Below are 12,238 nucleotides of genomic sequence, written 5' to 3'. Positions count from 1 at the left end.
ATGGAACCAGAGCTATGAGAGCATCTAAAGAGTCTAATTTGAAGAGTCAGAAAGGAGGCTGTTCCAAAGACAGGGTTTGTCTTTAAACTAGTAAAATTAATAGCTAGTACTCCGTTTTCTTGTTCGAGACAAGGAGGTGTAGCTAGAAAAGGCCAGAGCCATAATTCTATTACTTATGTAGTAGATTGTGTTGTATGGGTCAATGGGATAATATTGTACAGTACTTCAAAATTAATTACATTGGGGAAACAAAATTTCTCCTGGCATATGTGTAGATAAATGAGTGGGGTAAAGAAAGTTCAAATACTGGGGGAGGAGGGTGGGACTTTTCCAAATATGTTTCATAGACACTGTTGTATACTGCAACTCTGCAACTTAAACTTACAACGAGTGCATGTGTTCTGTGTAAAGCATACACATTTTATTAATCAAATATTATGCTCCATCTTGTTTTGTTTTGTAGGACCAGCAAAAATCCACCAATGTGGTCTACCAGGCCCATCATGTGAGCAGGAACAAGAGAGGACAAGTGGTTGGAACCAGGGGAGGATTCCGAGGATGTACCGTGTGGCTAACAGGTATCAGCGCACACACACACACACACACACACATTTTTCAAGAAACCTTTAAAAATGGAAACCTGACATGATTTTAAGGAACTCGGTGTTCATTTGAACCTTTTTAAGAGTGGAGAGGAGAGCCATGTAGACACTGTTGGTCGTTACTCTCTTATCGGTGAGAACTAGGGTCTGACAGGCTGAGAGAGGCCACTAGCTGTCACTTACCTCTCTTTGGCAGCACGAGATGAGACAAGTGGATTGTGACACCTTTCAACTCTAAGGAGCTTCTCCTATGCACCCCTAAGCAGATTTCCTGCCACGACAAATGGGTTTTTCCTAATTTGACAGGGAACATTTGGCAGCCTGTCGGGCTACGGATGTTTAGAGCTAGCTCTCTGATGTTTTGAAGTTCTGGAGGCCTATTCCCTTAACAAAGTTAAGAGTCTGTGTGAGAAAGATTGCTAGATATCTATCTCATCTTGGCCACGGGTTGTCTTTTGACAACCTGTAGAAACAGCTTTCTATCTCTGAGATGACCGGGCAAATGTCCCTTTTTCTTGTCCTTTTTGATCCACAAGTTCCAAAACCTTAGAGATTAACAATGAACTTGCAATTAGGCCTTAAGACCCCTGATAGCCCAGGTCTGAGCCCTAACCTGATAACTGTAGTTGACATAGCCAGGATTTTAAAAAGGGAAACCAGCGTTCACTTCATAGACAGGACTTTCCAGAAAAGGGGGCAGGGCAGAAACAAAAGCATGTTATTTGTGCTTTGATCAAAGCACGTGAGCTATTGTCTGCTCACTCAGGAAAAGATCTAACCCGAGAGCAGCTAGGAAGAATGTGGCGCTGGAGGGCCTGCCTGCAGTTTCTCCTGCTTGTCTTCTGCTTGTTGCCAATGTTCACTTGCACTGTTTCTGGTTTGTGAGGTGAGGTTTCACTGTGAAGCCCAGGCCGGCCCAGGACTCACAATCGAGTGCTTTAGCCTTGCAGTGCTGGGACTAGAGGGCTGTGGTACACACCCAGGTTTGCTTGTTGGGTTTTTTTTGTTTTGTTTTCTTGCTATTCTTGACTTTTTCCTGGTGCTAGTGGTTTCCTGGTTTTATTCACAGCTGGGATTTGCATCAAAACAACTTCATCTGTCCTCTAAAGGGGAGGCCAGACAATGCACAGGGATCGAGCCCCAAGTGCCAGCGTGACAAACTTGCCTGGCAGGACGCCTGTAGCGTTCCCCTCTCCCCCTGGGAGATGGAGTTTTTATGTTCTCTATGTGCACCCTTTTGAAAAGGGAAAACTTTGAGGACGTGTAAAGAGCTTATTTCCTCTGACTTTTCTTCTCTTCACCTTTTCCAAATTTACTTTTATGCCTGCGCTTCAGAGGTTTGATGTCAGCGATGTAGACCAAAAGAAACCAATTGACTGCAGAGGCTCAGCTTTGAGAAGCCGGTCCACCCGCCTCAGCTCTATGGCTTTGCACAAGTGATTTAACCTCTCTGAGCCCAATACCCTGGTTTATAAAGAGCTAGCACATATTGGACCCTGACTCATGGGTGTTGGAGGTGGAAGTAAATGAAATACAACATCAATGCACTCAGCCCAGAGCTTGCCCCCTGCTGAGACAGCAGTACTCCAGAGTACTCCCAGAGGAGAGCCAATGCCCAGCTCCGAGGAGACTGAGGGAAGGCCTTTGTTCTCCAACAGCTGAGGCAAATGGAAGGAAATTTAATTTCATTATTCGGTTGCAAGAAGACACACCTGAGAGTCAGGGTTCCTGTTTCCATTACCTCCCAGCTGACATAAACTCTAAGAGAAATCTGTTACTAAGATCAATTCAAAAGAAACTATAGTGATTTTGTAAAAATTCTTAGAACCTTCCACGGCCATGTCTTCAGTACTCCCCCGTCAGAGTCAAGAGTTCTTGACTTTAAAATGAGACTGAAAACCTAGGGACTGTTTCTTTTCTTCTCTTTCCTCTTCATGTTTCCTTTCCCCTGAGCTCTGTCCCAGCTTTATTGTTTACCTTTCTATGAGCACATACATGCACTTGCGCTTGTTTGCATGCATGTATGTGCATGTGTGTGCAAACACACACACACACACACACACGTACATCTTCTCTCTGCTTTTCCTTTTTCCTTTTTTTCTCTTTGGTTTTCCCATTTCCACCTTGAGTTCTGTGTGGCAGACGCATTGACTCTGTTTGCACATAAAACATGAAGTGTCTTTCAGAGGGCACAGGCACCTAAGAGCTCAGAACTCCTCAGCCTCGGTCAGCGTGGTCAACCATCTCTGTGTTTTAACAGTCATTTCTGAAAACTCTCACAGCCAAAGGGCAGCAGATGGGTCTAATGTCTAGAGGGTGTTCAGTGAAATCTACAGGGAGCGGGGAGGGTGAGCTTGCTAGTCTTCCGGGTGCCACTCCCTGTCTCCTCTAAGTGCTACCAGAAGAGGTAGGTCAGCTGTCACCACAGCTTTGATTTCTCAAGAGCAGCCAGCACGTCTCATTTGTATGAACAACTTCCTAATCTTTAAGGTGTTTGCAGGCAAAACAGCACATGATCTACCACCCCAGGTCTCCCTATTGACAAACCTCGGTTGCTCAGAAACAAACAAACAAACAAACAAAAAAAAAACCTTCCAAACTATAAAACAGATGCAAGCACTCGGGCTTTGTATTCTTTCTAGATTTTAATGGTTTTCATTTAAGCCTAGAGTATTCTCTTAAGAGTTTAGCTATGTATAAAGGTACCAGGTTACCTCATGGTTTCTCATCTTTTGAGGACTTTGGTTTATTGAGAGACTAGCCCCAAACTCCTGATCATTCTGTCTCCACCTCACCCACACGGAGATTACAGGCATGCACCACCATTCCTGAGTCGGTCACTTATCATCCTAAGTCTCCCTGCCTATTCTCAACAGGTCTCTCTGGTGCTGGAAAAACAACCATAAGCTTTGCTTTGGAAGAGTACCTTGTATCTCATGCCATCCCATGTTACTCCCTGGATGGGGACAATGTCCGTCATGGCCTTAATAAGAACCTGGGATTCTCTGCCGGGGACCGAGAAGAGAATATCCGTCGGATTGCGGAGGTGGCCAGGCTCTTTGCCGACGCCGGCCTGGTTTGCATCACCAGCTTTATCTCTCCTTTTGCAAAGGTGAAAGATTTGGCCCAGGGTGGGAGCTGGTATCCTCGTGTCCTCCCTGGGCTGTGGCCCTCAGCCAGTGGAGCGGGGTGGGGATGGGGGGCGGGGGAGTGGGAGGTGGGGCAGGGGGAGGATCAGAAAGTCACCAGACTTTCACTTTCCCATCCATTCCCTCTCCTTTCTGAGTCCTCTCATTTCCTCTATTGGTTATGTAAAGAGAGTTGCCTCACTGCCAGAAGCCAGTGCCCCCCAGTTGACATGAGGCCGTTATGGGTGACAGTCACCAGGGACATGTGGTCAGAGTTGAAAGAGTTGAGCAAGAACTTCCCAGTCTGTAATTTCAATCGTTTGAACAAGAATATTTAGCTAGCCCAGACAGAGCAGTCCACTGCAAAACACGGGCTTCTATGGGCTTAGAGGGGACAGAACTGACCGGGGCATCCCTGCTCCGGTCTAAAGCAGGATATTTCTAGCAAAGCCTTGCTGTGTTAAGAGCTCAGCCCTGCTCTTAGAGGAAGTTGTGTTCGGCAGCTCCCTTCAGGCAGTGTGCCTATGAGAGGGACATCTCTGGGCTTGGTGAAAGGACTCTGTCAAGTACTCACCTCCTGGTATCCCAAGGGTATTAACTTCAAGAGTACACGGTGCTTTGCCATGAAGACTCTCATTAGGAAATTTTGTCCTAATCCATTTTTCCCTTTTAACAAAATACCAGACCTGGTGATTTATAAAGATTAGAGGTTTATTCTGCACAGGACTTTGGAGGCTGCAGAACCCAAGAACATGGTATCAGCACTTTTGTTGTCTGATAAGAACCTCATACCGCATTTTATGCAAAAAAGAGCAAGTGTCAGGCTCACTCAGGCCTGGCCCTCCCCTTCCAAGCTGTCCTTGACTCTCTTCATCCTGCTTCTACTTTCCTGGTGCTGGGTTTATGGGCATCCCCCTCCACTCTTGCTCTCTTTTTATATTTTTAAACACACGATCTTTCAGGATCGTGAGAATGCCCGAAAAATCCACGAATCAGCAGGACTCCCGTTCTTTGAGATCTTTGTAGATGCGCCTTTAAATATCTGTGAAAGCCGAGACGTAAAAGGACTCTACAAACGAGCCCGAGCAGGAGAGATTAAAGGTATGAAAGTAGCTAGCAGCACCTCTGACAGTTACTGACCCTGCCAGTCTTCTGATTCTGTCTTTAGAAATCTGTCTGAAGCTACATACTCTGTCCCGGCTGCAGAAAGCACACGCTCAGTGTGTTCAGAATGGTCATGGCCTTTTAGGATTCTCTTTGAAGGAACTGTCAACCTCAGGCAGAAGGAGTGGCATTCAGAGAAAGCAGACAGATAGATGAATTCAGATTTAGGAATGAGTCTCATGGAATTTCTCCCTTCCTTTCCTTTTGTATTCTAATCAGCAGCAGCAGGCTTGGTTTCTGCCGGGTGTCATTACTAACACAAGGCTTTCCATACTGAAAATACAGCTGTATCTTTCTTATCTACAGCAAGGAGTCAAGGATGGACTGTTCAAAGTCTTAGATACAAATCACATTTTCAGCTTAACACATGAGTGCACTCTATGTTGTGCCTCTTGGGTTGACAGCATTCTTCCACAGACAGAGTATGATTTAGATCTTGTGCTCCGCAGGGTTTACAGGCATCGACTCTGATTATGAGAAACCTGAAACTCCAGAGTGTGTGCTGAAGACCAACTTGTCTTCAGTAAGCGACTGTGTGCAACAGGTGGTGGAACTTTTGCAAGAGCAGGTAGGAGGGTGGTTCTTGCCAATGTGTGCAGTGTGCATGTACGTGTTTGTGTATGTGTGTGTGTGCGTGTGTGCATGTGTGTGTGTGTGTGTGTGTTGAAAGATAATCTGAGTTTCTTTATTCCCTTGCCAATCTCAGTAACTATTGCCAACTCCGTTTCCCACAGAACATTGTACCCCACACCACCATCAAAGGCATCCACGAACTCTTTGTGCCAGAAAACAAAGTTGATCAAGTCCGAGCTGAGGCAGAGACTCTCCCATCACTATCAATTACCAAGGTAAGAGAATACAGACTGCTCAGAGACTCAGGCTTCTTAGAATCTAACATTATAAAGTATTATACAATTTCTCTTTAAAACTCAGGACTGCATGTAGCAGTCAGTTTCCTTCTTCCTTTCACCATGTATGGGGATTGAACTCAAGTTATCAGGCTTGGTGGCAAGCACCTTCAGCCCCTGGGGCATCTCGTAGGCCCGACAATTCCTTTGACCCTAAGAAATATTGAGTAAAGGTGAGTCTATGAAGACATTCCCCACCCCCTCACCTGCAACCATATTTGCATAGGACAATTTGCATAGCTCCCCTGCACCTTCATTCCTGCTGAAATGAAATTCCAGGGATCATTTGTTAGCAATGGCTGAGAAAGTTTGTCCAGAATGTAAGTGCTTCTTAGGCAAGTGTGGAAGAATACAAAGGGGAAAAAGCACTAATCTAAAACAAGAAGAGCTTCCCGCTGTGTGTCTGCTGATTCTGTTGCGATGTATACATCCATGACACCTCAGGAAGGGGTGCTGGTCCTGGCAGGATGCTTCTATAGACACAAAGTGGTCACTGTGAAGAACATGGTTTTTTTTGTGCCGTGAAATGGCAGCCACCATAGGCAAGAATAAAACAACCAACAGGTCAAAGATAAGTCTTTGGAGAAAGTTTATAGCTACAGTCGCCTCACACCTACGGAGGTGTTCTATGCATAACCTCTTGGATAAAGCAGTCATCCTCAAATATGTCCTTAGAGACCCATATCCGAGATGCAAGGCCAAGTATGGAGTCTATGTGGTACAAGATGAGCAAGAACAAGTAGTTCTTTTAGAAGCTTCCTTTGCAGATTGCACCTGCCCCACATCAGGACAATTCCAACCTGAGGAAAGGCAGAGGCAGTCAGTTGTATTGATTTCGTTGGCTGGAAGACGTGCGATGCAAGCCCAGATACTCACCTTTCAGTCTTTCTTGTGCATAAAGATGGCCAAGTCTCTTTTGCTATTTTTTTTTTTAGTTCATTATAAATTTGGAAATTTAATGAGACAGGTTAATAGGGTACTTGGTTTTGGTAATTAGGACCTCACAAATGATTTATGAATGGAGACCTCTGACTTTGTAAAATGAACCCAAGGGCCTCTATCCTCTGGGCAGACAAGTAAGCACATCAAAGCGAGTGCTCTGAGTTCCTGCATCTGAGTGGTCTGAGGGGCAGAGAACCTCAGGACCTAATGGGTGGTTCTTTGGGTCACATGGATGACAGGAAAGGTTTCAGAGCAGTGACCTGTGTGCTGAGTTTTAAAGCAGTCCATAGAGCTTCGAGGGTGGTCAAGAAGACGAAGCATAGGGCTGAGAGATGGCTCAGTGGTTAAGAGCACCGACTGCTCTTCCAAAGGTCCTGAGTTCAAATCCCAGCAACCACATGGTGGCTCACAGCCATCTGTAATGAGGTCTGGTGCATCTGAAGACAGCTGCAGTGTACTTAGATATAATAATAAATAAATCTCAAAAAAAAAAAGGCGAAGCATAGCCTCTATCATCCTCTCAGCTGGAAGTGACTGTGTGTTTCCACCACACATTGCCTTGGAGTGTTGGTAAATTGGTCCCAATTGGGGAGCAAAAGGAGATGGGCATCCTCTGTGACTCCTAGGGCCAGAGCTTAAAGGGTTTTCATACCATGATAACAACACTGACCTTTATCTTAGAGTCTGTGGCTTGCTCAGGTCAGTCAAATGATCAGTAACTGTGTCTAATGAAAAAGGACAAGACAACCAATATGGGGGGGGGGAACCAGTGAATTTTTAATTTTCTTTCCTATTATGGGAACAGTTACAGCTGAAAGTATTTAAACAATCTCAATTTGGAGTCATGTGATCGCTCTTTTATAGGAGCATTCTAACCCTGTATACACATAGCTGGCTCCTGAATGAGAGGTTCATAGAGCATGTGGGAACACTTAGGACGCAGACATCCTTCCGTCATCCTCCTGCCAACTGAGTTAAAAAGATGGAGACCTACCCTGGGGCCTGACGGCTGAGAGAGAGCCGCCATGGACACACCCCCTTGTTTTCTGTGTTTTCCAGCTGGATCTGCAGTGGGTGCAGATTCTGAGTGAAGGCTGGGCCACTCCCCTCAAAGGCTTTATGCGGGAGAAGGAGTACTTGCAAACTCTACACTTCGACACACTACTGGACGGTAGGTTTTATGTTGTCTCTTCCTGCTTATCCCATGAGAGATACAAGTTTGCACATGGGCAGGACCACTAACCTCTGGATTGAAGACCCTAGAACAGCTGTATTGATTACTGTGTGTCCCTTCTATTACATCTGTTTCCATTTTTAGAAATTTTGTTTTTCATTCTCAAAGGATTTATTATGTAAAGCCAAGTTGCTGAGAAATGAAGGCTTTACTTGAAACCATCGCAGCTCCGAGTTCCCGTGTTCTTTGCTGGGTTTTGGTATGCAGAAGCACCATTTGGGAGCATCCATGAGTTTAGATCCCATCACAGTTTACTGACTCACAAGCACCTCCCTTCCTCCACATTGCACCCATCACAAGGTGTCATGGTCCAATCCCTGCTTTCCTTGGTGGCTGCTGATCTGTCGGCGCTCGCACCCTCACACAACAGATGAAGATGGTTTCATCCTCTGAACCCTGACAAGGGAATGTGATGATAACTTCTAGACCCCGGACTAATGACTTTAGAAAAACACTGATCTGGTCCAGGTCGGAAGCGAGTGCTATTCAGAATTCTAAGCTGTTCTCTAAGACTTTCCTTCCTGGAGTCCCCTGCAGTCCTCAGACATGGATTTTTCTATTTCAAGACCGTGGGGAAATAGCTGCCAGGTAGGGAAGAAGTTCTTTAGACTCACACTGAATGTATAATCCTGGGCAAGGCTTTAGGCCTATTAGGAAGAAAAGACCAAATCAGATGCTCAGTCTTTGAAAAGATTCTCTGGGACTGAGGCTGTTGCCTAGGGAATGGCCTAGAAGCAGAATTCTAAGACAGACTAGAGCACACCTTTATCCCTCTGCTGTAACTAAGCATGCCCCACAACTGGAAGCCTTTGTTTCCGAGATTATGTACCATCAAAAGCACACTTGATTTAAGCCTAGCTTCCTGTAACAGGCACTGTTTTGTTTGATTTTTATAAAATCTCTAGAAAATACCCACTTCTCAGAGGAGGACATTGAGCTCAGAATCAATGCTCACATTTTTTTTTTCCAGAGCTGAGGACCGAACCCAGGGCCTTGAGCTTCCTAGGCAAGCGCTCTACCACTGAGCTAAATCCCCAACCCCCAATGCTCACATTTTAAAGCTTATAAGCGATGCCCCACGACCACAGTCAGAACTCCTGTCTGGTACGCCTTCTGCACCAGGCTGCTCTCCAGGTGTCCTTTCCAATGGGCTACAGAAGTTCAGGATACCCAAAGAAGGAAATACGACATTTATCTTGATATCTTGTTTTTGACACATACTAAACACGGCTGCATAAAGGACATAATGGGTTTAGCAGCCAGCCATATCAGAGAGGCTGACTATGAATGAGAGTCCAGGCTGGAGCTGTGACCACAGGGAAAAACACATTGAGAGACGAGGATTCATTCCAAAGAGTGTCTTGTACAAGAATTGTTCCAGAAAGAAAAATGCCTGAATGGCAAATAGGGCTGCTGGGATCGGTGTGGTAAAGGGTCCTTAGCCTGAGGTCCTAGACTGTACGGAAGGAATAAAGCATCTTATGTCTTCTCTTTTGAGAAAGGTATGAAAGAAAATGTTGCTGGGTTGAGGTGGTAGCTTTCGCGAGATCCTTAAGAAAGTCTCTGACTCCAAAAGATGAAGACATAGATAATCCTTCTGGATGACTGGGGCAACAGCTCTCCACTCTCTCATATCATTTCCATTTCCATTTCCTTTCGATTCTGTTTCCCTTAAGGCCCCTAACCTGACCACTTTCCCATTACTATTAGAGTCCCCGAGCTCCAAGCCCCTCTCTCTGCTTGTTCAACCTCAGTTCTTTCCAAAACCCAAACCCAAGTGTTTGTAGGAATTCCTGGTGTGTATTTCCTGTGTCCCCACATCCAGCCCAAAACTACGTGGAACTTGCTGTGTGGATCTCTGCATTCAACAGTCATTCAGACACTGAAGTTCTCAGTGCTAGTGTCCGTGAACAGAAAAATACTCACTCCCTTTGTGTCAGCCTCAGACGAGGACTCCCTAGGAGGCTGCTTATGCTTTATATCAATACGTTCATAAGCTACATGGCTCGCTCTATGCTGAGGCTCCAGCATGGATATGTTAAAGACTATGTTCCAGGCTGGATGTTTGTGCAGTTTCCATAACCCCATGCAGGTCATTTCTGGGACTTTCTATGAGGCTCACTTTGTTCTTAAAGAAATTCTCTGTTGATTGAGTCTCTGCAACTACTCTACAACTAGAGTCCACTGCACTTACATAGTCCAGGATTCAAAGATCTACATGGCTCCCAAAGCCTCCTCGGTTTTTATGTAAATTAACTGATAAAAACAGAGGGCACAGAGGGCTCAGTGGTTAAGACCACTGACTTCCAGAGGACCCATTTCTTAGCACCCACATGGCAGCCCAAAACCATCTATAGGGAATCTGATGCCCTCTTCTGGCCTTCATGGGTACTGCACACATGTGATGCACATACCTGTAGGCACGACACTCATATACATAAGGTAGAAATTTTTTTAAAAATTAAAATAAAAAATAGAGGGCATGGGTCTATAATTCAAGCCAATTTGGAGGATGAAGGAGAAGGATCACATGTTCAAAGATAGCCTCGACAAGTTAGTGAGACCCTACCTCAAAATAAAAGAGGAAAAGAAAGCCAGGGACACAGCTGTGTGGTAGAGCCCTTTCCTAGCATTGGTGAGGTCGTGGGTTCAATTCTTTGTACTGAACAAAGATATCATGGATGAGTCTCACTCTTCGTTTAGTTTTAGCCTAGCTTGAGGTAATATAATATAATTATATAATAGTATGAGCTCTGAAGCTCTGAAACCAAACCGTTCTGGATTTATGTGTCAGTGATCAGCTGTGAACCTACCTAATAAGTCAATTCACTGACATTAGATCTCTGATCTGCATGGTGGTGATGATAATGATGGTATCCACCTCTCTGGGATATTGAATGTTTCAGGAAAATGCCCAATGCAATAGTAAAGTTCCATACATGTTAGCTATTATCAGAAATGAACCCCTGCTACAGACGGTTAAAAACCTGAAATGGCTTATCTGAAGTTGTATTGGCTTGAGTCAGCCCAGATAATGTAATTAGCTAACGACAGCTCCTTACTGAGCATGTACATAGCAGGGCTCCCCTAGCTGCTGTGGACAGGGAGGGCCTGAGAAAAGAGTAGACAGGACAGCTTCTCTGCCCACATCCAATGGCAGAAATGGATTCTTGCCACATGCCACATCTCTTTAAACCAGTGCACTCTGAATTCCCCAGGCTGTGACATCTGGGGGAGGTTACTTGAGCCCAATACACTTCCCATGCCATAGTCTCCTTGAAGCCCGTGCCCGGTGTGATGGCTTTTAAACTGAGAAACACCTAAGCTCCAGAAAGTGGCACATATATCAGACTATACATAAGAAAATACACACATACACACACACACACACACACATATGAAGGCATGGAAGGTATCATTCATATAGATATTACTTCATCTTTGGTTTTTGTTTTGTTTTGTTTTGTTTTCCTGTTTTTTGTTTTTTGGGTTTTCTTTTTTTGTTTTTCAAGACAGGGTTTCTCTGTGTAGCTCTGGCTGTCCTGGAACTCACTCTGTAGACCAGGCTGGCCTCGAACTCAGAAATCCGCCTGCCTCTGCCTCCCAAGTTCTGGGATTAAAGGTGTGTGCCACCACGCCCGGCTATTACTTCATCTTTGACAGTTCATGAAGGTTTGAGTCACCATCGATACTGAAATATTTGTGTGGCCACAGCCACACAACCACTCAGCCACACAGCCACACAGTCACACAGACACACAGACACATAACCACACAGCCATGCAAAGATACAGACACACAGAAACACACAGACACATGGCTACATCTTTCTAGTTCTAAACTGTGAATCTCTTGGTTACTTACAATCTGCAAGCAACAGATGCCAATCTCACTCTGCCTCCTAATGAAGTATTTTGTTAGTTTTAATTTTCTAAAAGGTTCCCATTTTACCCTGAATTTAAAAATACAATTCAGTCTATTTAGTACAAAACTAAAAGAAAATAGAATAATACAAAAACAAAGTTCCTGCAAAGCAACCGTGCTTGTGGTATTTATGGGTTTCTATTTCACATCAATGTCTTCTCTTATTTCCCCTCTCACTGGAAATATGGTTTCAGGGTTGTCACGGGCCCTCCTAGAAGAAATGTCCCGTGTGCTGTTGGGTGTTGGGATAAAGAGAACTCCATTATTTAAAGTCTTCATCAGCTAACTTTCCAAGGCAGGGATGCAGGTCCCCGCATATACCGCCAGTATTTACTA

At 44.8% G+C, this 12,238-nt stretch overlaps 1 protein-coding gene across 3 annotated transcripts in view; it reads left to right on the top strand.

Annotated features, from left to right (window-relative positions):
- The window catches only part of Papss2 (3'-phosphoadenosine 5'-phosphosulfate synthase 2), a 72,154-nt gene that overhangs the window by 38,111 nt on the left and 21,805 nt on the right, over window positions 1-12,238 (top strand). For all 3 annotated transcript variants that reach the window (XM_021151270.3, XM_029472298.2, XM_021151269.3), the window contains exons 2-7: window positions 464-578; window positions 3,479-3,714; window positions 4,693-4,831; window positions 5,344-5,462; window positions 5,629-5,742; window positions 7,804-7,915. In XM_021151270.3, coding sequence (XP_021006929.1) covers window positions 464-578; window positions 3,479-3,714; window positions 4,693-4,831; window positions 5,344-5,462; window positions 5,629-5,742; window positions 7,804-7,915 — 835 coding nt within the window. The remainder of the gene's footprint in view (window positions 1-463; window positions 579-3,478; window positions 3,715-4,692; window positions 4,832-5,343; window positions 5,463-5,628; window positions 5,743-7,803; window positions 7,916-12,238) is intronic.

This window comes from Mus caroli, unplaced genomic scaffold, assembly GCF_978045245.1.
Source record: "Mus caroli unplaced genomic scaffold, Mus_caroli_1 scaffold_20, whole genome shotgun sequence".
Taxonomy (NCBI): domain Eukaryota; kingdom Metazoa; phylum Chordata; class Mammalia; order Rodentia; family Muridae; genus Mus; species Mus caroli.
The sequence above is the reverse complement of the archived record's forward strand: the minus strand, read 5'-3'. Positions and strand labels throughout refer to the sequence as shown.